We start from the raw sequence: 26,375 nt of genomic DNA on the forward strand, positions 1-26,375 counted from the left end.
GCAGGAATTTAGGAATACACATTCACAAAGGTACAACCACTGTGCCCTTCCTTCATCGAAGCCTTTCAAAAGAAAGTAAGAGAAAGGCCCAATGGTAATTTATAACTTTTGGCTTATTGATCTTTATGACTATGACATTAAGAATAATCTAACACTATAAGATATCTTTGTTGTTGTGAACATCTCCCTTGAAATGCTACTCTGAAGATAATAACCTGAGTCTTTGGCGAAAACTTTAGCAAAGTAGGCAGCCCAAGCTGAGCCAAGAAGCAATTAACTGAAATAGTCAACTCATACATTAACTCATAACACATCAGGGTGAGTTATGAGTTAACATATGAGTTGACTATATTAGTTAATTGCACCCCATGTTATTAAATAAAGCATTTTTATTATAACAGCACTTTTTTTTTCTTTTGCAAAAGACAAGATGGATCTATGAAACTTTTTACTTCTCTATAGATGTAGAAATGATAGTGACCACCCCCCACACGGGTTCAAAGAATGAATTCCACTGGCACATTAGTATTCAAAAGCAATTCAATTAAACCGAATAAGTGAAAGTACCCAGGAATCTTCACATTTCTAGTCTTGACCTTGCATGTCAGAATAAAGACACATATGCTATCTTTTTAAAAGGCGCATTTTCAAACTTGATACCTGAAACACGAACCAATGACATTTTTGAATGTCAAGATATACTAAAACAGATCTTTCAGTATTATGGTGCCCAACAAAAGCTAACTTTTAACACTCCTAGCTGAGACTGTTACCAATTTCAAAATAATCAGGATCCAACAAAATAAACTAAGTTATTTCACATTAAAAGTTTAGGAGCTAAAAAAAAAAAAATCCAAGTAACAGTACTTAAAAGTTTCTACTTATTTATAAAACTCAACATTCAACAAAGTTTATGCCTCAGATAGGGTACTGGAGCAGCAACAGAACCTTACTTCTCTATCTTCCACAAAATGCCTTGTTTCTGGCCTTAAAAGAATACGCTTATACAATAAAAAGGAAACCCACAATGTCAAAATGTTAATATAAAAAGTCTAGTCAAGTTTAGCTGCCTAGAAATCTGTTCTTTTACAAGCAACGGTACAGCACCTTTACAAACAAGGAAAAACGTATCATCTTCATTCAGCTATTGCCATGGCCTTGTATAATCTGTGTATATGCTAACACACCTATGTATGTACATTTACTATTCCTATAGACATTGACATTGCTATTACTAAGTAAAAAGTATGCTGATACTCTCTGTTTTAGAAAAAAAAAACTGACGAAGTTATTCATAACAAAGTTTGGCCAGACATGGTTCTATTGCTTCTCAATAAAAGTCCCCCACCCCCAAAAACATCAGTAAGAACACACCGTATAACTAAACTATTAACAAAGCAATCCATAATTCCAAACTCAATGGACTAAATGTCCATATCCCCTCTATTCAATTATTGCATATCCTTAAAATAATATAATATTTACTCACTTTCAATGAATCAAAGCAGGCGATTACTCGTCCATTTTCAACTTGGCAGCTTTTCGAAGGATGTGCAAATTTACATTCCGTGTCTGGCCGTGAGCAAGTCCCCCTTTGGAACTCTCTACATACTTCCAGTGTTAGCCATTTTGTGTCCCGAATTGGTGTGACACTAACAGCCATGTTTAGATTTTACAGGTAGTTAAATTTTTCAGTGAAACCAACAAACCCAACCCCCCCCACAAAAAAAAAAAAAAAAAACACAAAAAAAAAAAAAAAAAAAAAAAGCTGAACTGATAAAACTGTAAAATGATGATGAAAGTGTCCCCTCCAAAATACTTTTTTCCCCACTCCCTGCTTTAAAAGTACATGGAAAATTGTGTTGTCAATATCAAGGAAAAGATCTCCCACTAGAAATTCACAGCATGAAACTGTTAATTCAAAGAGGTTTTGGTTTTTAGAGAAATACTAGAATCGTAAGTAGATGAATGTTTAAAAGTAGGGCCTCGAATCAGCCTTGTGCTCTCAGTAACCCCTTCCCAGTGCCAATTTGGAGCCCAAAATGCAAGCATGAAAACGTGGCAGACCCTTTGACACCGAATTTCCAAGCTGCTTTCAGCAAAGTTGTCTGAAAGGGAATCTCCTCACAGCTGAATTTGCAATGGAGTTTGGTGGTGCAATCGGTATTGATTAGTTTGGCATAGACAGATGCAGCAGTTTAGAGCAAATCGAGAAAATGATTTTTTTTTTCCTCCTTGATTTCCTGGCAGAAGAGATCTTACTTTTTCAGCAAACTTTTCTTTTAAAACTAAAGCAGCCTAGGGCAATGCCAGATACTTAGAGCTTTTGTCTTGATTATAAGTAGAAATGGGGGTGTCTGGGCTAGAGGTGGAGGGTGGATGTGCTGTCGTCACAGTCTAGCTGGCAGCAAGCAAGGCAAAAGCAGAGACTGCTCTAGAAGCGGGTCCAAGCAGCAGAGACGTCAGGAAAGGCACTTCTTAGTACCAACCTGTAGAAAAAAGAGATAGGTTAAGATTTACTAAGTAGCACTTCACTGATGTCCTACAGTATCACAACCTTGCCATGTGCTACCAGACTAAGTAATATTCAAGTCAGCTTCTCTCCTTCTCTGTCTCTGTCTCTTGCTTGTTCTCTCTCTCTCTCTCTCTCTCACACACACACACACACACACACACACACACACAAATACTTACAGTGAGGCATATTGCAGCCAGCCATCGTAGATTTATTAAAAAAAGGGGCCGTTTCCCCTTGTGAAGCAATGCATGATAGAGAGATAACCAATCACAGATAGTGTTGCAGCAATATTCTGGGCAGAAAGCCAATAGAGTGGGTTGTCTTATGAAAGGTCGCGCCTGTCAGACGTTCATTACTATGCTATAAGCACAGAAAATGTCCATCAGATGTGACTTATTCCACTGCAAGAGGACGAGCATGTGGGTTTTGAATTTACCCAACATGCAGTTAGTGGACTAAACCATGTTAGTTTCAAAACAGCTTCTAAGACAAGTCCAAGCACTTGAAGATCATTACCGGGGAATAAAAAGCAAGGTTTAAAAATTGCAGCTGACTTCCAAGCTGCTTTTCCCTCTGGCTCTGTGCAGGGACAGGCACTGAACAGCCTGCTCCCGCTGTCCTGACACGTGAATAAAAAAGGAAAGGGGTGTTTACAAATGGTACATTCTCCTGACCTATCCAATTCACTTCCTTCTAAAGCCCAAGTCCTGCCCCTCCACTGAAAGCAGCTCTCATACTGTAAAACTATTCCATTCAGCCGGCAGACACTTTGTCAATATATCACAGGCAGGCGAGATGCGAACAAAAGCATCCTTTATTTGAACATTTTTTAAGCAGAAGCTGAGGTCATGTGGGGAAAATAAGGAGTGCACTGTTGTCAGTGTGTCTGGCAAATCTGAAGTCAACCTCAAGGGGGAAAGTGATTCCATCGCAGAAACATTAAATATTAAGTGAGCGATTGGATTTGGGCAGCGTGATGCACTTCGGAGGTACGAACGAAGCCGGAGGTTGGGGGCTGGGGGATCCCCTGTTGCCTGATGATCTATTAACTCCGCACTACTAAGAGACTGCTCCTTACAGGAGGGCATTTTTGCCTCTCACAACTAACTTTCTCTTTCAATCGGGATGGAAAAACTTTCAGAAAATGCTCAGTAGTTACAGAAACAAAAGTACACAGTTGTTTTTTTTCTTTTGAATGTTACCAACAAAGGAAACAAGGCTTTAATAACTCCAAAAGTTTTGCACTCCAAAAAAGCATTGGCACAATATAATAGTGTTTGATCACACTTACTTCTTCGAAGGCCAAATATGGCCAATTGGCATATGGTACATGTGGAACCATAATTTGGAAACTGGAATACAGGATATGAATATGTAAAAATAGAACCCAAACAGATCTATCTATAGATATCTAGCAGAATTCTTAAAAATTTCTTTAAGGATTAATACTGTCATTCTTTTTTTTTTTTTAAAGATTTTATTTATTTATTTGAGAGGGAGAAAGCACTAGAGAGAGAATGAGTAGGGGGCAGATGGAGAGGGAGAAGCAGGCTCCCCACTGAGCAGGGAGCCTGACAGAAGGCTCGATCCCAGGACCCTGGGATCATGACCTGAGCTGAAGTCAGACACTTAACCGACTGAGCCACCCAGGTGCCCAAATACTGTCATTCTTAATACTAATTAAAAACAAAACAAACAAACAAACAAAAAATTAGCAGATACCAGGTTTGGGAAACACTGTAGTAAGACTACAACTTTTGAGAAAGGTTAAAAAGAACCAACTCAAGAAATATTTTTGTTTTCAAAACACTTTCTGGTCCTAACTCCTGATTATATAAAAACAAAGGCAAGTCGGTCATAAACTCTAAGATTCATCCACCTTCCTGACTGCTCTACACTCAGGACTTCTCAACTACTCCAGGCCTTTAGCATGTACCCATCTGTGTCCAACAACCTCTTCTGTCCTTCTTGCTAAAATCTTCAAGTGCCTCACCTGCAACAATTCACCTCTTTTGGAAGCCAGCTAAGATGTCACTTCCTCCAAGAAACTCCCAAGATGTGACTTTCTCCATCTCCATCCACCCATTTATTAATGAGGTCTTTTCTGAATTATCTTTGCACCCCAGTATGGTCTGTTACTCACTTCTACGTATGACCCACTAAATTATATGTCAGAAACAATGTCACTCGTCTCAGAACCCCAGTGCTCAGCACAGTGATGGAAAATATACAGAGTCCATAACTGGTAAATTAAATGATCGATTACTACATCTGGACTGGAATTACCTCTAGGGCACAGAAACACACAAACACACATACGAACACACTCATATAAACACACGTATAACACCACACATGAACCACACAAACACACGCTCAAACACATACACACACACATACACCCATCACTTCCTCTATAAATTACTATATTCCTGGGTCATGCAGGCCCTCCTGCAGCCTAGGAATCCTCCTCCAGCCCTGGACAGCTCCCTCGGACATTCCCCATAGCAGCTTTTCTAAAACTTCAACACTTTCCAGCCCCTCCTCCCTCCTCCATATTCCTCCCACTCACAGCCTACAATGATCTTCCAGGTCACAGATATCTCATAGTCAAAAGAGTAGCCCTCAGACATGAACTCTCTCTCACCTTCCTGCCACCCATCTTTAAGCTATCTTTCCGTATCTTTCATTTTCGTCTTCCAGTTTTGCCTTCGCTTGCACACCGTTAAGCGTCCACCTTGACTCGCTCCTTCTCAGAACATCCGTTCCCTTTACACTCCCTCTATCTGTGAATGCCCTGCCTTGTCTACACGCTTTCTCTTAGTCCTCAACCTGCTGAGGTAGCTCCGGACTAGAGGGGGCGGATTGGCAGGAGGAAGGGGGCCCTGCCTAGCTATGCGTCCTTCCTCTCCCTAATCCTCTTTATCGGCTGTTCCCAGACAAATGTCTGAAGAGTCATCTACACGTGCTGTTTTTCTGCTTCTTCAGTTTTGAATCTATATCAGTGTGACCTCCACACTCATTACTTTACTGGTCAGCGATGGCCATCAATGCTCTAATTCAAGCCAAATTCAAAGACTACGCTAGTCCTTATCTTTACTTTCCGTTTCTCCCATTGCTGCCCCTCTCGTATCCTCCGCCATAGACAGGAGCTGCCAGGAGCTGGGAAGGTTCTTGGCATATGCCACACGGGTGTAGGCTCCTGGGACTTGTTACATGCTAACCCTTTGTTTGGAGTGACACACTTCCTCACCCCTTCAGCTTGGTAAATCCCTTCTTGTTTTAAGTTGCTATTCAGGTATCACCTTCTCTCCACGGCTGGGCCAACTATGCTAAACATTATTCCATCTCAGAATACCCTCAGTATTTTATAGCTCTTTTAACCCAAAGGTTATAAATCCCCTGACAACAGGGTCTATCACCACTTTTTTATCCCAGTTCCTGGAACATAACAGACATTTTCAAAATATTTGATAAATGAATAAATTTTATTCAAACTCACAGGAATAAACATGTACATAAGGCTGTATCCCCAAAAGGAAGGAAATAGCTCATCATGATCTATGGGGGCCACACAGCATGAGAAAGGATAATGGTACCATTAGAAATATCTTCATTGGTCGGTGGTTATGTAAATACAACCACAAAATCAATATCTAGAGTTGATTATTTTTCCTCTCTGCCATGTTCCAGGCTTAATCTCACTCGGGCACAAAATATACTTTAATTAGTAAAATGTTTGCAAATGGATACTTTGGACATTTTTATTTTCCATAGCAGAGATATTCTATTCACTTCACAAAGGGTTACTGAAAAAATTATAGATACACACGTATTTGTAAGTTTAATACTGTTTAATTGTAAAATATATACGCAAAGATGAGAATCAAAATATTTCCTACTAACTAGGCATAGAGACTGAGCAGTCAAAACGGACACCAACCTTTACGGATTGTTAGTGTAGCTGTACCCAGCAACGTGCATGCCAGTCCTTGATATGGGGCACGGGGGTAATGAACAGAGATTATATCTAAATTGCTGAGATCAGATTATTGTCTTATAATCCTTCTCTTTTTTCAAACAGAAGAACTTCAGAGAAGACTGGAAATCTTCATAATTGAGTGTTTTGGTAAATTACGATTGAATAAGATTTGGATCAATACTGAATTCCCAAAACATTATTTCAGTTGGTAATGGATTTTTATTCTATAGATAGAGAAGGTGCTTAAAAGTGTGTGGGTAATTTCCACATTGTGAGAATTCTTGCAAACATATTTGCCTCCAAAGTATGTGTTGTTTGTAAATAATTATGAAGGAAATATTTCTACTTGAAAGATATTTACTAACAGCTAAATTGCTTCTGAAGTAAATTTCTGACCTATACTTCAACATATTATAATAAACTTCCCTGCACCAAAAAAGAAAAAAAAAAAGGATTGGACCATTTAATAGCTTTACAGTAAGACTCAAACTTTTTTAAAACTTATGTAACAACAAGCCCTCTTGTGCCTATTGATCAAATTCCAAACACTAACCAAAGAGCTCCTCACATTATGTGATATGTTCTACAAATAAGCATGTTCTGCCGTAACAACCAAGATCCAATTCTTCCTTGAGTGGTATCAGAAATAACATACATTTTCTACTTTAAGATACAAAGGGGGAAATAGAAAGGAAAAGAAGAAAATGTAAAGCTGGAGGGAAGGAAGCTAAGAAAAGAATCAAGGATAAAGTAAAAGAGTGTGGCAAATTACTAAAAATGAGTCTCACAGCAACTAATATATATTAGCATCAAAGCTGACAGTGGATGGCTTCATATGAAAATCTATTTAAGGGATGCATACATACTGCAATAGAGGATAAAGAGGTGCTTGCAAGGTAGGAGACTGAAATTCTGTTTTGGAGAACTGGATGGCCTCTACGAACAAGGTTAAATGTCTTAGTCATATACATGTAATAATCATTTCAGTTCTTCTGAACCAAATATAGGGAGGTTGGTCCTACTGCATCCCAGAGCAGTTAGCTGGGAATTTTGGGGACTTTTTTCATAAGCTTTTGATTTTGAAATAGCTTACATATTGAGGAAGTTAACAGAGTAATTATTTGAGGTGTTTTGTTTTTTTTTTAATTTACTAAGACAGCTTTAATCTAACTGGAAAAGAAAGCCAGCTTCACCATATAATGTTTGCCGGTGACAAGAAGCAGCCCCTTGCCCCAAACCATAACTTTTCCCCCAGGTGCACTGATGTCAAAAAGTCCATAATTAGCAATGCATGACTTTAGTGAATTAACTCACAGTACAGTTTTGCCCAGGGCTTGCCCCAAATATTAACAGAGATTTTAGTATACAAACCAACTAAGCATTTCTGGAAGCTGTACAGCCATTTCTCTACTCATTAAGGTACTAAATACAGTAACAAGGCCGTTAGTTATTACATGGGGAAAACTGCAGTATGAACGGGTTAATGCAGTCTTCAGCAGGATTCAACTCCATATAACAAAAAGCTGAGATCAGTGTTTCTCAGCAAGGGGTAAGCACACTACGGGTAGCACCCATGGCCATTTTAAGTGATACAGAAACAACATAATTTTAATAGATGCATCAGAATGCAAAAACTAGCTCATCAAGCCTCTGATCACACGGATACCATAGCTTAGAAAGAAGCTAACATTTAATAGAAGTAATTTAGAGAATAAGACTAATATACTAAAAAAAAAAAAAAAAAAAAACCCTAAGTAAATATATTGGCAAAATCATGAAGGAGATATGCAAATAACTGAAGTTTTAGAAATACTGCTGAGAAAAAAAGATAACTTTCAACCACACATGCCGACCGTTAATGAGGCTGGCTGGTCTGACACATTGCTCTGTGTTAGGCTGACAAGCTGCTGCCAAGAAAAGGGAAGTTTGGTAACTCAAATAAGTCATCTACGGTCTGTCAAAGCACTCCTTTACAATTCTGGTAGGCTCAATACCCTAATCATCAAGTGGTCCCTTACTAGAAGGATAACGAAGGAGTGTTGGTTAGGAAATACACTATCGCCAAAGATTAGAATTCCAAAAGCAACTCACTAAACTGCACTCAATAGAAAATGCTTATTGTCCCTTCCGTATTTATATTTGAGACCAAAGAAAACAGGAAGCCTCTACGCAATGATTAAAAAGTGAATTTTGAATGGTCTCCTGTTATCAGGCAAAATAAAAAAAAAATTAAAAGCCTTAAGATCATTAGAAGATAAATATCACAATGGCAGGCTGTACTTTTTGTTTAGTGGCTCACTAGCTTTGTACCTAATTAGGTCTTCATCCCGCCCCTACTGCAAAGTTATCTTCCTGGAAGCTTTTCCGGCCGCTGTCAGAGTATCCAACCTTCTCTGTTCCTCTCAACACCAGCCCAGACTTGCCAGACCTTTACCTTGCTTTATTTTTCTTTGGAGCACTTGTTAGGATTGGGTGTAATATTATGTACCTATCTTACCATCTGCTTATCATCTACTCTGGCCATTAATATGTAAGCTCCGTGAGAGCCGGCAGCTGTTAAGCTAGCTCTCCACTGAACAAGCCAGCACCAAAACAGTGCCTGGTCCAGAGAAAGCCAGCGATCTATTTGTGGCATGACTAAACATTTCTTAGTACATCTGAATGCTAGTTTAAAAGTATTTTCTATAAGTTACAAGGCCCGTTTGATACACTGGCAATGTTACCTTCACAACTGAATGAAACCAGCAACGAACTCCACTCATTGGAAAGAGAGCGTGAGGCAGGGAAGTTAACACAGGACCGTATTTATATACCTCCTCAATTATGAAGTTGATGGAAGATTTTCTTATCCACAGAAGAATCTGAAATAGTTACATGTGGCTTTGCAAATTTAAAACATCTAAATAATTATCTGTGAATTTCTGACAGAATCAGTCTTCAGTTCTGGCAAAAGAAGGGAAAATTTGCATTTTTTTTCTGATGATATTCAAACAGGCAGCCTTTTAACATTTCCGTCTATTCTACAAGAAATTATAATGACATAATACTACAATGCCACTTTATCGTTCTTAAGGAAAAAACACTAAGCCTATTTAGTGTTTTGCCTGCTCTACCTATTACACAAAGAAGTCATCTTGTTAGCCTTACATCATTTCTGATCTATCCATATTATTTAATATTTCAAAATAACAAATAGTTAGGAAATCAGAACACAAACAACAAAATTAACAATGTTGCTATGTGCTCAGGAGCTAAAATGGTAGGAAAAAACAAATCTCACCATCCTGGCAATTTTCAGGAAAAACGGTACATTGACCCAAATGGAATCTACCAATGTGAAATTAGCATGACAAAACTGTGAATGCCAAAACACTGATATTGTTATTCCCAATGCAATGCCATAATTATAGACTTTGATTCTAAAGTTTACTCAAATGAGTTAATTTTATTTGGCATAGTAACTGGGGGCCAAAATCTTAGTTTTAAATTTTTCACATTTATATCTTTTGAATAACATCACCTACCTTCTTACAAGGTTGGTGGTACTTCAGCCTAACACATGTTTAAATGTGACCTTCATTGCATGAGAAATGGTAGCAAATTCATCTATGCTTCCCTAATATTGTTATTGCCCAACTCAAAGGTGATTAATGAGAAAACTGAGGAAATATTCCCATGGCGTCCTGTGCATCAGTGAAATCTGCTGCATGCGTACCTCTTTGTCCCACTGTCCTGACTTTCCTTCCAGGGCAGAAATCATTCTCACAACCGGTGGTCATTAAGGTCTTCTCCACAATTAACCTATGCCTGTTTTTCACTTGAGCAGACTCAACTAAATGAGCTAAATTATAAAGTCAACATGAGAAGAAATGACTATATATATACTACATATACTGCATATATATGTATGTATAGTATTTGTCTCTCTCTGTGTATACATATATGTATAGATATAGATGTATGTGTGTGTGTATATATGTATATACATAGAGAGAGAGTGCATGTGAGCAAGAGAGTACACCAAAAATAAAGTATATCTATTAGAACCAGATTTAATCGTAGTTGTCACACTTTCCAGAATTTTTAAAATCTTAAGTGGCAATAGCTCTCAATATCTCAATATCAAGTATATCTGAGTACAAAAGCTTCATCTTAACAGATGAATCTTGAATTTCCAGATAGGTCTGATTTAAAACCTAACATAGTGACCTCAATCTGGGAAATTGCACTGACATTTCTATTGAAGATTGCCCAAAATATGTGTTGCTTAATTATTAATCATTATGAGAAAATTAAGTAAAATGTATGTTTGTAGTTAAATAAAGAGATCTAAAATAATTATTCCTCAGAATATAATGAATGAAACCAATTATAAATATAGTATGGTATTACATGAATGTATCCAATTTAATGAATTAGTGGACTTCTCATGACACAACACAGTACATAAACAACTCCTTTCCATTTAATCAGCAAAAATCCCTATCATTTTAAAAATGTATCTCTTACTGCAAACTTTACAAATACTCAAGCTATAAAGGTTTACTATTTTCATTCTTTGAATACTTCTATTGATATATTTGACCTCAAAATTTACCTTTTTTCACAAATAATTTCAAGCATTCTCTTAATATACCAATGTTAGTGTAAGACTGTTGAAACAAATAATACATTATATGTTTAAAAAAAAAAGAAGAAGAAGAAGATAGCAGGAGGGGAAGAATGAAGGGGGGGGATATCGGAGGGGGAGACAAACCATGAGAAACTATGGACTCTGAGAAACAAATTGAGGGTTCTAGAGGGGAGGGGGGTAGGACGATGGGTTAGCCTGGTGATGGGTATTAAAGAGGGCACCTTCTGCATGGAGCACTGGGTGTTATACACAAACAATGAATCATGGAACACTACATCAAAAACTAATGATATAATGTATGGTGATTAACATAACAATAATAAAAAATAATTTATTCCTAATAATAAAATATTACAATCTGTTTTAACTTGAGCTTTTTTAAAAAAAAATCACAAATTCACATACACTCACATATAAACAAGAATTTTCCCTAATTAATAGTGAGTCAAGACCCCATTGTTTTTCCCTAATTTAAAGGAGGAAGGAAGATATGTAACAAAACAAGGACATGCATTGACAACTCATATTTTCTTTTTTTTTTTTAAGCAAATAGCTCTTTTTTTTTTTTTTTAAAGATTTTATTTATTTATTTGAGAGAGAGAGAGAGCGAGAGAGAGCACATGAGAGGGGGGAGGGTCAGAGGGAGAAGCAGACTCCCTGCTGAGCAGGGAGCCCGATGCGGGACTCGATCCGGGGACTCCAGGATCATGACCTGAGCCGAAGGCAGTCGCTTAACCAACTGAGCCACCCAGGCGCCCGACAACTCATATTTTCACTTCAGTGTAGCTTAAGTATACTTTGGAGAAGGTTCCACATAACTCACATACTCACTTAGGTCTGAGATGTGCACAACAACAAATTATGCTCATATTATTGCAAGTGCGATATAATAACTCAGAGCTTCAGATTGAATTTTGCAGAAGCCTAGATTTAAAGGCCGGTCCACACTTTTTTTTTTTTTTTTAAAGATTTTATTTATTTATTTGACAGAAAGAGAGATAGCGAGAGCAGGAACACAAGGAGGGGGAGTGGGAGAGGGAGAAATAGGCTTCCTGCCGGGCAGGGAGCCTGATGTGGGACTCGATCCCAGGACCCTGGGATCATGACCTGAGCCGAAGGCAGACGCTTAACGACTGAGCCACCCAGGCGCCCCTGGTCCACACTTCTTTAAAAGAGACAAGGAATAGGGAGGCATATTTAGTTCATGCCTATCTCAGTATTTCTTATAAGGCTTAACATACAAAATTTTTTTTTGTTTAAATATAGTTGACACACAATGTTACATTTGTTTCAAATACACAACACAGTGATTTGACAAGTTTATATGTTACGCTATGCTCACCAAAATGTACCTACCATCTGTCACCATACACTGCTATTATAATATCACTGATTATATTCCCTATGCTGTGCCTTTTATTCCCATGAATTATTCATTTCATAACTGGAAACCTGTATTTCCCACTCCCATTTACTCATTTTGCCTATCCTCTTACCCCCTCCCCTCTAGCAACCATTAATTTGTTCTCTGTATTTATAGGTCTGATTCTGCTTTTTGTTTGTTTATTCATTTGTTTTTTTAGATTCCACATATGAGTGAAATCATATCTCAGTCTAACCTCCCTCTAGGTCTATCCATGTTGCTGCAAATGGATCCTTTTTTATGGCTGCGTAATATTCCTGTGGGGGTGTGGAAGGGTGTGTGCAGGTAAATATACCAACTTTTCATAAAAAAGAGAAACACACTGAAATCCACAAGTCAGAAAACATAATATTAGCTGGAAAGATAATTTGTCTCCATGGGATACCTGCCTTTTTTAGCTACATGTACATTGTTTACCACACCTTTGTGTTGCTCTATGTCCTTGAATTTCTAACATATTTAAAAAGTGAAAGCTCATTATAAATGCATCAAACAATGCAGATGAGTCACTGGTTCACAGGAACTCTTTTGCAGACATACATGAAAATGTCATGTCTTCACAGAACTCACATTCAGAAAGAGATATCAAATAAAATAAAAACGTATCAAGTGGTGCAATTAGGACTATGAGAATAAAGGATTCTCATATTAGAATTGTAAAGGCTCAGGAGCAAATTAAAATTTGAACCAAATACTGTTATTTAAATTTTAAGCCTCTTTTCTCCCTCCAGACCTAGACTTCCACCCTTCCAGTGACTACAATAATCTAAATTATTTCAATGTCAATTAACAATTTGCACTCTTAAATATGATTCTGATTTTTTGGTGTACTGAGAAGTATGGTATAAATTATAAGGCTATTCTCTGTATAGAGATAGAAACTACTAAATAGGGGCGCCTGGGTGGCTCAGTCGTTAAGCGTCTGCCTTAGGCTCAGGTCATGATCCCAGGGTCCTGGGATCGAGCCCTGCATCGGGCTCCCTGCTCCGCGGGAAGCTTGCTTCTCCCTCTCCCACTCCCCCTGCTTGTGTTCCCTCTCTCGCTGTCTCTCTCTCTCTCTGTCAAATAAATAAATAAAATCTTAAAAAAAAAAAAAAGAAACTACTAAATAATGGAAGAGATAAAGTATAAATTAAAATAGTGAACAAAAATCTCTAGCAAGTAATTTACATGAACTACATACATCAAGTCCCATCCTTTCTTTCTTCCTTTCATTGGTTTTAGACATCACTAAATAAATGCACTTTCAATTGTAATAAATTTAAACCATACAGAAGGGTTTTAATAAAATCCAGGTGAAACCCCCCCTCCGCTCCACCACCAAATCAGACCCCCTATCATCCCAAAGGTGACCACTATTATTAGTATGGTATATACAGTCTTTATCTATGCATTCACATACACATAAACACATCTACACATACACACTCATACAGTTTATCATTCTTACAGAAATGAGGGCAACATACTAATAAGCATATTGTTCTGAGGCCTGCTTTCTAGGATATAGGATAATGACCTTTCCTTGTCAATACACATAGGTCAATGTAAATACTTTTTAACAACTATATATTATTCCACTCTATGTCCATTTTTTTAATAGCAGCCACCTAAGTTAATGCTAATTTTTCACAAGCAACATTGCAATGTATGTATAAAACTATTCTTACATTTTGAGTGGTTTCAATAACATACTTACAACATAATGTATATGCATATATTAACTGTGAACACGCTTCCTACAAGAAAACGTTTACCAATATGTACTTCCACCAACAATGAACACTGCTTTTCTATATTGCTAAATCTAGTCCTTTAAAAGATACAATCCCTATATCTAGATGGTAAATTTCAAAAAAAAAAAAAAAAAAGATTGTAAATTTCTATTGTGGGACTAGGCCAAAGTTATGATGGGTCTTTTCTCCTACAAGCAGAACTTAAAGCCTTGTCTTTGTATTTTGCAAAATATTTTCAACCGTTAGCCCTCAGATGGCAGCTAATCAATGGAAACATTTGTAAAATCAGTGTTTCAACTCCCATTATTTCAAAATAAACCATTTCACTGTAAAACAATTATAATGTCTATATTTATGTATATGTGTGTGTATATATATAATTTGCTAAAGAACAAGGACTGGGAGTCCAAACGAATGTCTGGGTTGAGAGAGTATCAAAACGGACAATATATAGCTTACTATTCTTTTCTTACTAATAAAAACAAAATGTGTAGTTAACAGAGTCTGCAGGGCACGTTATATTTGGAAAATCACTGACAGCACACTGTCATATGATAAAGGGAATGCTTTTTTTACACATTATTTCTACAAATGTCAGAAAATATCCTGCTCCCCCCTCTCCGTTTTTAGACATGAATTGACTAAAGGAAATGGTTTCTGACAACTGCTATAAATAATGCAAGGCATTATCAAACTAGCTAAGGCACAATAGAACCGTGGTGAACTCATGTAGGCCTACACACATTTTCTCATGTGGTAATTTCCCCTTAGGCTGGGAGTCCTCATGTAGTCATTTCTGACCCTGGAGTAGAGTACTTCCCTGAAGCACCTTCCCCATCCAATTAAAATGACCAAGGTATTCTTGTAGGATTTTGTCAATAGACATATGTCCTGTTAGAAAATAAAACATTCTTCCCTCACTCTGCCTTCCTCAAACTCTTCCCCAGTTATTGAATAACAGCTCACAGAATAAAGAGGTACCCATATATAAGTTGGTTCGTTGGCAAAACGTGGGCATGTTCAATGCTTTCATTCTTTTTCACAATGCGATTTTACCATGTTGTCAAGTGTAAATAATGTCTTGCTTCTCACGGGAGATCAAAAATTTTATTGTTAGGATTCTGCACTTTCCAAAAGAGTATACATACTGAACACGCTATGAACAAACTAATATGGCAGCTGAGGTTTGGTTCCTTTGCTAAATAGAAAAAGAACACCCCTTTCTTAGTTGTTTCAATTACCCATAAGGTTCTGTGCATTCCAAAAAAGCTGTCACACATGTGGAAATCCAAAGAGCTGACTACACCCTTCTAATGAGACAGTGATTAAGGTTCTGTGTGTTTCTGTTGGCATCATATACACTTAAAAAGCAATGACCAGCTTTCCACGGCAAATCACAATGCATGGATAGTTGCAAATAAAATCAAACAACTGCCAACAGTTTATTAACAGCAACACTTTTTGTTCTGGGATACTGATGCTCTAGAAAGAGTCTTGGACTATCTGAATTAGTCACCTGGGGATGACTGTTAAAATATATATATTCCTGAGCCCTACACCTTAGACTAGCTGAGGATAAAGACCAGGAGTCTACATTTTAACTGAACTACTCCAGGTTATTCTTAATCTCATTAAATTTTGGCAATTATGAATATTACTTCCACCAAAGATTGTTTATTATGTATCTACCCAATAATTTCCTAAAAACAAAGAATATCTGTCCTGAAAAGTTGGATTGTTTGAGATTTGGTAACAAGCTTTTTTATTATATTCTATGAACTACTTTAGAAACTTAACCCACCTGCAAAATGTTATGTAAAATTCTGTTATATTCGCCTTTTTTTTTTTTTTAAAGATTTTATTTATTTGACAGAGAGAGACACAGTGAGAGAGGGAACACAAGCAGGGGGAGTGGGAGAAGGAGAAGCAGGCTTCCTGCAGAGCAGGGAGTCCGATGCGGGACTCGATCCCAGGACCCTGGGATCATGACCTGAGCCGAAGGCAGACGCTTAACGACTGAGCCACCCAGGCGCCCCTGTTATATTCGCTTTTTAAAGTATTATTTTTTATCAGGCACCATACATGTTCCTCCCCATCATTCCTAAGATACTACTCACCATAGCATACTACTCATCCTGTCTCAAACCACATATATGCTAATCCTGTTCAATAGTCACTCCAAGTTAGCATGCAAAAGCTACTTAACTTACAAAAAAAATCTCCCCAGTATATCTGAATGAATACACTGGATAAATTTAAAGAGCAATCATATAGCACTCTTAAAACTTCATATCATTCTATCATTTAAATGTCAAATAAACCAGTACATATAAACACACACACACACACTAAATTCTTTAAAGACAGTGATAGATTCTTTACTTCTTACTAATAATGAGAATAATTTATAATAGTAAAGTTATTTTGTAAAAAGATGAAAAAACAATTAAGCACCTATTCAATCACCACAATATAAGATCAACTGTTAATACTTTAGATAAATGTTAAGTAAGAATTAATTTATGAATGGGTGTGTAGGTATCTATGTATGTTTGTATGTTTGTATGTGTGTCTGTGTGTGTGTGTCCAAAGAATAAGGAAAAACTTTTATGAGGGAATTAGTCAAATCATGTTCTTCGTATATAACAAAAAACTAGCTCTTTATTTTTTTAATTTATTTAAAATCAATTAACGTATAGTGTATTATTAGTTTCAGAGGTAGAGTTCAGTGAGTCATCAGTCTTATATAACACCCAGTGCTCATTATTTCACGTGCCCCCCTTAATGTCCGTCACCCCATCCCTTCACCCCTCTCCCCTCCAGCAACCCTCAGTTTGTTTCCTATAATGAAGAGTCTCTTCTGGTTTGTCTCCCTCTCTGATTTCATCTTGTTTTATTTTTCCCTCCCTTCCCCTATGAGCCTCTGTTTTGTTTCTTAAATTCCACATATGAGTGAAATCATATGCTAATTGTCTTTCTCTGATAGACTTATTTCCTAGCTCTTCATTTAAATTGGAAGTAAAAAACTCTGTATTAAAGTTAATGGGGGGAAAAGAAATTAATCTTCTTGCAATGAGAACCACTTTATTATGGATAAAACTACAAGCTATGTTCACTACTTTATTAAGTAATATACCCTTGAAGAGATGAACTTTTGAGAAGTTGGCTTATGCTACATTTCTTTTTTGTGTTTATATATAAAATCTGCAAGTTGTTCATCTGATTCTTTAATAGCAAGTTTCTACCGGAGGAGCTAAGTAGAAAAATTTACTTTTCCTCCCAGAATTCATACATTCTATGATTGTACAACACAGCAAATAATATTTTATATATTGGCATATACATTTATTTTTATCTGATTTTTGCCATTTGATCCTCACAATTCTAAGAGATGGTTATATTATCTTGCCCATTTGTGAACAAATAAATGGAGGCTTGTATGATTTGACTAACTCACCAAAGTCCCCTAAGCTAATTAAATGGAAGAATCAGGATCCCAGATCAGGTCTTCTGATTCCAGGTTTAACATTTCATTCACAACACCTGCTGGCAATTTAACACCAAGCTTTACGGAAATGACAACGACTGTAAATACAACAGGAACAGAGAGATTGGGGCTGGAGTGGGATATGGTACAGCGGCCACAATTGTAGCACCTGGGGTTTGTGCTGAGATTTAAGTGGAAGAGAAAGGCTCGCATATAGATTCTGAAGTAGATCAGATGGTCCCTTATAGAGTTGAGAGATGGATGCTATTGTCCTTGTATGTCCATGGGGTATGCACTAGACACTAATAATGTACACTTAGGGATGTGAAAATTATACACCACGTCTATCAGCTTCCTAAGACTGTTAATCAATTTTAATCTAGTAATTAATACACTACAGAATTGTAAATATTCAGTAACTGATTTAAAGATTAATTGTTGAGGAAGAGATCTTTCAGCATGATTTTATTTTTATTTGTCTGCCCTCTGAGCAAGAAGAGCCTACATTTTCTTCAGAGCTTTCATTACAAGAGCTTAAAATGTATCAGCAGTATAGTTTCCCTATACGTAAAATGAAGTACTGCTCTAAAAGTATAAAACTGAATATGTGCTAAGCAAGTCTGCATATAGTAAGGCTGATCTATATCACCTACTAAAACAGTGTTTGAAAAGCAGTGAAGGGGATAGAGTAACTGTCTAAAACACTTCTAAGCCATGTAGAGTCAGATAGATCTTTTGGCAGCTGTTAAAACCACAGAAAAGGATACTAGAGAGCGAGCACTGAGGGTCTGAAATGGCATAAATGATATTTTTTTTTACATGTAACAAACCTGTTCTGTATTATATTATTTACCTTATGGCACAGAGAAATGGTAAATATTAAGTTGCTTTCTGATATGAAGGCACAGAGTCAAAACAATTAAAAAATTGCTCATTTATTTTTTTATTCATTTATTTTTAGTTCTCTTTTTTCCTTCTCTCCTGAAAAAAGAAATATTTTCCTAAAAGAAATCTAAATATATCCAACACATACAATAACCTTATTAAATGAATAAATATATTCATCAAAAATAAACAATACACAGATAAAATTATATCTATGTCTTGATTATACAAACAGTTTACTGACGGCCCTTTATATGTAACCTAGACACAGGGGGAGTACAGCGATCCAGCTGTGAAGAATTAACTGCTTAATAGGGAACATAAAACAAACACACAAATAACTGTACATAGAAAAAGAAAGTGAGAAGTACACAACAGAGATAACAATAAAGCCTGGTGAGTTAAAGGAGAGAGAAGCCAGGGGTGGTCTCATGACGGACAAGACATCTAGGATGGAAAGAAAGGAGGACGAGTCTCATTTGGCTAGAGACAAAAAAGGAATGGCAATCCAGATGGCAGGAATAGAGCGAGCAAAGACAGGGGTATGCAAGAGCACAGAACAAGAGCCCTGGGGGAACTGGTCCATATGGAACACCCACATGCAACAGGGCTGGCGGGAAATAAAGCTGCGTTTGGGGACTGGAACCAAATCAATTAGGGCCTTGAAGGCCAGGCTGAAGAATCTGGCCTTCACTTCTTACTTAATTGGAACTCATCCATTCCAAGATTTCACCCAAGGACAGAGTCAGAATATTTAACTAAACACCTGAAGGGCTAAGAATAAGACTGTACATGGGCTATGAAGAGATTCTATTTAGTAAACTCGGGATTTTTCTACTTCCTAAAGCTTTTGCTTTGGTTGCCAGAAAGCTGAGAGAGAAATTTAGCGCTTGATTTCATCTCAAGTACTTGTTTCATCTCTTTTCCTTCTAATTGATTTGTTATGTCTCTTTTTTACAGTCCTATTTTATGTGCACTTTACTGTTGTAAGCCGACTCACATCTTTTTTGATGGAGCATACATCATACATAAATAAAATGAAAGTAACGTTTGTCCTGGTACAAGGTAAGGCTGTAGATGCAATATTTAAAAGTTTCAGAAGAAAAAAGAGAAGTTAGAATTCACCATCAAGTAAAGCGTACTCCTCTAAAAATATTTCAATGAAAGGTGGTCACACTGGATCAGGATACCTCCGGTTACTGCAGTGGACAACTGCTCTAAAATCTACAACTGCTGGGTTCGGCAACCTATTGTGTTTTTTTTTTTTTTTTTTTTTTTTTTTGGCCTGGCTGTCCAGTTTGACCTTCCGTGTGAATCAGTGTTCCTACTAGATGCCAAAATGACCTTCTGAAACTTACAAAGCTTCCAAGGCTACAGATATTTTCAGCTGTATCAGCCCTGGCTGTCACAGCATTCTGCATGAGATTGAGTGGCAAACTGGAGCCTCCTGTGCCAGCCTGACCTTTTAAACTCACAATATTGCGATGCCACTCAAAATTGAGTTTTCTCTTTCTGCATTACTTTGTGATGCCATTTCTCTTGCATAATTGTAGAAGAGTATTCTAAGCAAACGGTGGTACTTTTCTTTACATGAAAATAAAATACTTCCCTTATACATAGGAAACCTAACATGGATAGGGGTTTCATTTATTTATTTTATTTCAAATAAATATTTATTGACATCTATAAATAATGTTTTAATCACTTGTCAAGATTATTTAAATTTTGAGGCAGTAAGAACTATAATAATATGTCACTATTTCTGCAATGGCCAATATGAAATTTGAGAGATGTCTAAATTTTATAATTGCACTTTTGTAATTACATCTGCTTATGCTAACCATTATGTATTCAATGCCTAGCACAGTGCCTAGAATATAAAAGAACCCAAATTAATATTTAAGTGAATGTTGCAGAATCTGCACATTTGATTATACTTCATTTATCACAGAACTATTGGACTGAAATATAGTGCTTCGCTTTCTTGCCAAAAAATTAGTATATTAGCATGGAATATTCCTCTTAAAAAATATGCCTGAGAATTCTTGGTCATAAAGGGAAAATATTTTTCAAATCCATGAGTGTCAGGTCATTTGTAAACAAAAAACTCTTGCTGTATGAATTGGTTAGAGTTGAACACCCATGGAAGAAAAGAGCAATGGAGATCAACTCATTAAGACACAGAAGATTCTTAATAACAGTCTCTATCAACTGTTTGATCTCAAGCCTTAAAAACTATTGGAGTGATGGTGTATTCAAACTGATGCTTGTCTATCAGAATATCTTTCATTTTATTTCCACATAGGGTTTATATTTTCACAAGTCCTACTTTGCCAGTGCAGAGAACCACAAAATGGTGTAAAATAAGTATTTCAGAGCAAATTCCTTAACATTAGTTGGTGAATGTATCCCTTAGCTTCATATAGTTATTCTATTCTATTTTTAACTGTAACTCATGTACTACTTCATAATCCTTTATGGAATATACCTGGATGGATGGGTGGATCAAGAGACATATACGCACACAAGACATACACCTGCACATGCTCTAATTACCCTGCTAGGGATGTGAGGGGAAAGTGAGAAAGTTTAATCAGAAATCTTCAAGTGAATGCCAGTTCTCAATAACATTTTTTTATTATTTTAATGTTGGCAACAGATTTCTATATTTTATTGATGAGAGAAATGAACTGAATTCTCTAATGCCTTCATTAATACAGCTGAATAAATTAGAAGCACATTTGCCATACTCTTTTTGGGCTCAAGACACTTCTTAAAATGTGCCACTTAAAGCCATCCAACTGAGCAATTGGCAGAGTGCTATGTCATTCAGAAGTGACATCAGAAACTTCACAGGTGGCAAAGATTTTGAGTCTAAAAGTAGATTTTGCTGATCTTAGTGAGCGCCAGGGCAGAGGGTATTAGGTGTGAGTAGAACTAATACTATGCAAACCACACAGGCATAGTAGACCATTTGATCAAGCTCTTCTTTCCAAGCCACGAAAATTCAAAGTCTACTTCATCATCTCTCCTGTTTTATGACCACAATGCTTGAAAACCCATCTCTCACATCTTCCCTTCTTCATTTAGTCTTTTTCAGAGCTAACTTGGATTAGGTCTCAAATCAACACTGCTGTCAGTATTTGTGTACTTAATTCATACCAGACTGATGGAAACAAACAGCAAAACCACTGGGTTAGGATCTCGGCACTCCCAGTACTGTGCTACGTGACCCCTGGGCAAATTAGCTGACCTTAACCTTGCCAAGCCTCCATTTTCTCACCTGTGAACTAGAGAGAGGGATGGCACCACATAAATCTCAAAGCACTGTATAAGAACCATATATGGTCACATATGGAAAGGAATAAGTGCCTACCAAGTAAGTTGCTATTTTCACAATTATTACGATTGCTAACAGGCTGGTCCTTTTGTGGTTTGGGTTGTTTTCATTATTTCACTAAAAATGGACCTTTTTCTTTAGGCTATAAACTTCAGAAAAGCAGAAGGTATATCCTTAATTTCTCTTGAAAATTTCAGTCAAAATCTTATTGTGAAGCTTTTTATGCAGTGGGCTTTAAAGAAGTGTTTAGGATTAAAAATGAATAATGGTAAGCAATAAAATAAAAATTCTGAGTCTTCTAACCGAGACTGCAGCTTAAATCCTGGAAATGAGGGACGAACACTTCCCAGCTGAATGGGGTCTTACAGAATACACACAGTTGCACTTTTACCATTTCAAAATTTGGAAGCTAGCCTACAAAATACAGCTTTATTTCCTGCTCACAAAGAAAAAGCTGGAGGAAAAAGAGCATAGTGTGCCTATCTAAAACCCTTTGTCATTAAAGTTAAATACAACACACCTTTCTCTTACAGATTTTTCTTTTCTGTTAACAAAAGTTTCAGGCTCTGAAACTTAGACTGTCAATTCAGAGTGATTTAATCTCCTCATTAAGGAGTTAGCACAAAAAAGCCTCGGATGAATTATGCGTCCCCACCTTTCTCCCACAGTGCTAACATCAGAAATAAAGTAATCTTTCCCGTCTAATCTAGGATGACACTACATTTGGGTCATGCTTATTTATCAAACACTTAAACAGTAAAATAAGCCGTTTAAATATGAAATCACATCATTAAAATAAATTGTGGGTTGGCTTTGTCTTTTCTCTAGTATACAGAGCATGTAAAGAGTTAATGTGTCTACTGGATGGTTTTAGGCAAATTCCACACTCTGCCCACAAGCAGCCTATTCTTGGCTCCTGTGCCCACTTTGTTTTGCCCGTACATTACTTGTGAATATTTCTATCACTACACTGGAAACTACTTTGAGAACAGGGCATATCTTACCTCTTTATCCTCTGAAGGACAGAGCATGACAGGTGGCACATGGACACCGCACTCAATAGACATTTGCTAAATAAGAGGGCTTTCCTTTGAGGCCAAAAGCAATGGCATAAGATTCTTCCATTTTCCTTCTCTAGACATTATATAATTTTATTTGGTATGTGTTCTAAATAGCTCTATGAAGAGAGGAATTTGTTAGCAAAGTGACATGTTTCCAACAGAACAAGTTGTCAATTAACAGTTTATCTCTTCAGATTGTAAGCTATGCCACACAGTAGCTGAGAACACAGACTGGTGTGTGAATATGATAGAACATGAAAGCATAAAATAACCACATGAGGAAGATAAATGAATTTAGCACGCATTCTGGAGTTACCCTGATCATTTCTTGGTGAAAATTTTATAGCATCACATTATTGCTGTGAAGTACATTATCTTCTGGAACTTCACAAAGCTTCCTCTGAGAGCCTCCCAAACGCAATGTTGTAACAGGTCACAGGAATGCAAGCCCTTCCCCTATCTGCTGAAGACAGGAGGCCTAGTGGGTTTGGTTTGGTTTGGTTTATAAATCTTAGAAAGAAAGGTTACAAGCATTTGTCAAACTCCATGCCAGCGTCGAAGCAAAAGGACAAAATTTTATTTGCCAGCCTTTAAAGTTGAATTTATACCTTCTCGACCTGTGTCAGTTGTGCTGTGGGTGAAGTTTTAAAGTCCCTGTATCTAACTATACCCGCCCATTCCCAGCAGAATCATAAAGGGGTAACAAAGAACGCTGTTGTGAAGTAAGAAAAGACTGGGCTTCAGTTCAGTTTGGCTGCTCACCACCAGCTGTGTGACTTGAGGCAAGTAGGTTAACTTCTCTGAGTCTCTGTTTCCTCACCTCTACCAGGAGAGTGGGCTCCTGCCACAAAGGCATGTTCCCTAACTAACACCATTACGACGTGCTTCTTTCATAAAAGAATGTAAGCTGGCAATGTTTCACAGAGAAGACACTCAAATATGGCAGCTAGCCTCATTACTCCCTCCCCTGTTCATACGTTTCCCTCCACATTCTGAACAGAGTGGCAAATTTCTCCTCCATACAGCTTGTCTTGACTATTTGGTCCACAGACTTCCTTCTTTGGATTTTCTTCTTTCTTTGAATTTCCTCCTTTGGTACTCAATTGTAGAGCACCAATACTCAATTGTAGGGGCGCCTGGGTGGTTCGGTCGGTTAAGCCTCCAACTTTTGATTTCAGCTCAGGTCATGATCTCAGGGTCATGAGACCGAGCCCAGAGGCTGCTTAAGATTCTCTCTCTCCCTCTTGCTCTGCCCCTCCCCCTCACCGCTCGCACATGCCTGCGCATGCGCTCTCTCGCTCTCTCTCTAAAAAAATAAAATAAAAATACTCAGTTGTACTATCCACCTTTCATGTCTTTCCCTCCAGGTCAATTATAGGCCAACGAAGAGAAACAACATAATTCTCCTTTGGATCCCCTCTCCTGACCTACTATGATCCCTTAACTCTAACAGGTGCTCAAAATATGCTTGTTAATTGGTTATTTAGCAGAACACAAAGGATGAATTGATTCCCCTGTATTGCCTTATGTTAACATAGTAAAATAACTTTTTACGTGAAAACACCTCAGCACTTCGCAAACTTTAATCCATTACTGAGAAACAGACACAATAATTTCTTCCTATATTAATTGCTCCCAAAACAATATTTACTTTTTAAAATTCACTCCTCAAAAATATATTTCTCTGAGTTACTTCCTACATGCAATTTTCAGTAAATGTGATCCCCCAGAAAGCATTATGCAGAATTATGCTTGAAGGATGTATTCTTTCAATAATCTCAAATGTTCTGGACATTTCAAATTACTTTTTGGAAAGGTCATGCAATACCTCAGAGAGACTCTACACCTGGGTCACAGATTTGCTTGTATTCCCTGTTGTTCACTTTTGCTATGCTCCTCAGATCTCTTCAAGTCTTCTGGATGGGGTATTTAAAACCAAACACCTCATCTGAATGCCACTAAGTTGACAATGCGGCCTTCCCTGAAATGTCTGAGCAATGAAATTCAAATAATGGCTCAAAAATAATTTGGAGTAAATTTGTCTAGTTAATATTAGCCCAATGAATAGAGAAAGCAAAGAAGAATTTCTAATTTTAACACTATTTAATCTAGTTACTTAAAAAATGAACACTTCTGAATATTACCTTAACAATACAACAAAACAGATCTTACCATATCTTTATAGCACAAGGCAAAAATCTGATAAGGAAAAAAGAAAATCTAATAATAGAAAAAGCCATGTCCTAAGTGTGGCTCTGACATAATACTAAAAGGCATATAAACAAAAGGCGAAATAAAACACTGTTAACATTATTTTCTCTAGCTCTATATAAACATGTTATAAAGACATAAACAGTGCAATATTTATTATTTTTCATGGATATAGACCATCTAAATAAATAATAAGTGGTAAATATTTATAAATAGAATCATTTTCTTGGAAACTGTCTTGATTTCATGGGAATTTTTCTATGCATGTTAAATACAACATAATCTATCACTGCTCTGACATCTTCTGCTTAAACTCTGTTAAGCCATTTACTTATAAAAAGCATGTAAGGACCTTAAGCAAAAAGGCCCGTGAGTATTGCTACCAAGCTTTCTATTCCGTTTGAACTAGAACTATCCTCACGACACCAGGAAACTGTTAAGGTAACTGCTTATTTATTCCCATATGTACATCATTCTGTTTATAAGAGTGTCTGATTGTTAAGGGGTTTTATTTCCAGGGAAAAGACTTATCACAGTTATCCTGATACCTTCCCTAAAATAGCAAGGTCTGAGAAGCATAAATGTCAGTCACATTGAGCACATTGCAAACTCGCTTTATCATGTATCTATGCGCCCCCTGGTTTATCACAGAGGATAGGGGACACCGCTGTTCCCTTAATAAGGGAACCAGAACTGCCTGGCCAACACAGAAACATTTCTTAGCAAATAACAATATATCCCTAAACAAGAAATTATGCTTATTTCAGAATTACCAATTTGGGATGAAGAATTTGGCAACCTTCTACAGTTCATCAGATCCTGTGCTTTCTTTAAAAGAGCTGGACACAGAAATGAAATGTTTTAAGAATTTAACATGCATCTTCTACTTAATTGAGTTATATATAGCTCCTGACAAAACACAATTTTAAGTGTTTTACTGATATTTTATTTTAAAGATTTTATTTATTTATTTGACAGAGAGAGACACAGCGAGAGAGGGAACACAAGCAGGGGGAGTGGGAGAGGGAGAAGCAGGCTTTCCACAGAGCAGGGAGCCTGATGCCGGGCTCGATCCCAGGACCCTGGGATCATGACCTGA

General features: G+C 37.1%; 1 protein-coding gene across 12 annotated transcripts in view; it reads right to left on the reverse strand.

The window, feature by feature from the left end:
• MBNL1 (muscleblind like splicing regulator 1) overlaps positions 1 to 26,375 on the reverse strand; it is a 202,955-nt gene that overhangs the window by 145,119 nt on the left and 31,461 nt on the right. For 10 of the 12 annotated variants that reach the window (XM_032408416.1, XM_032408418.1, XM_032408413.1 and 7 more), the window contains exon 2: positions 1,490 to 2,489. The exons of 1 other annotated variant lie outside the window; for it this stretch is intronic. In XM_032408416.1, coding sequence (XP_032264307.1) covers positions 1,490 to 1,663 — 174 coding nt within the window. In that variant the 5' untranslated portion in view covers positions 1,664 to 2,489. Of the gene's footprint in view, positions 1 to 1,489; positions 2,490 to 2,694; positions 3,860 to 26,375 lie in introns of those variants that run through there. One more of the 12 variants, XM_032408415.1, reaches the window with a different exon arrangement.

This window comes from Phoca vitulina, unplaced genomic scaffold (assembly GCF_004348235.1).
Source record: "Phoca vitulina isolate PV1807 unplaced genomic scaffold, GSC_HSeal_1.0 scaffold10, whole genome shotgun sequence".
In the NCBI taxonomy this organism is placed as follows: domain Eukaryota; kingdom Metazoa; phylum Chordata; class Mammalia; order Carnivora; family Phocidae; genus Phoca; species Phoca vitulina.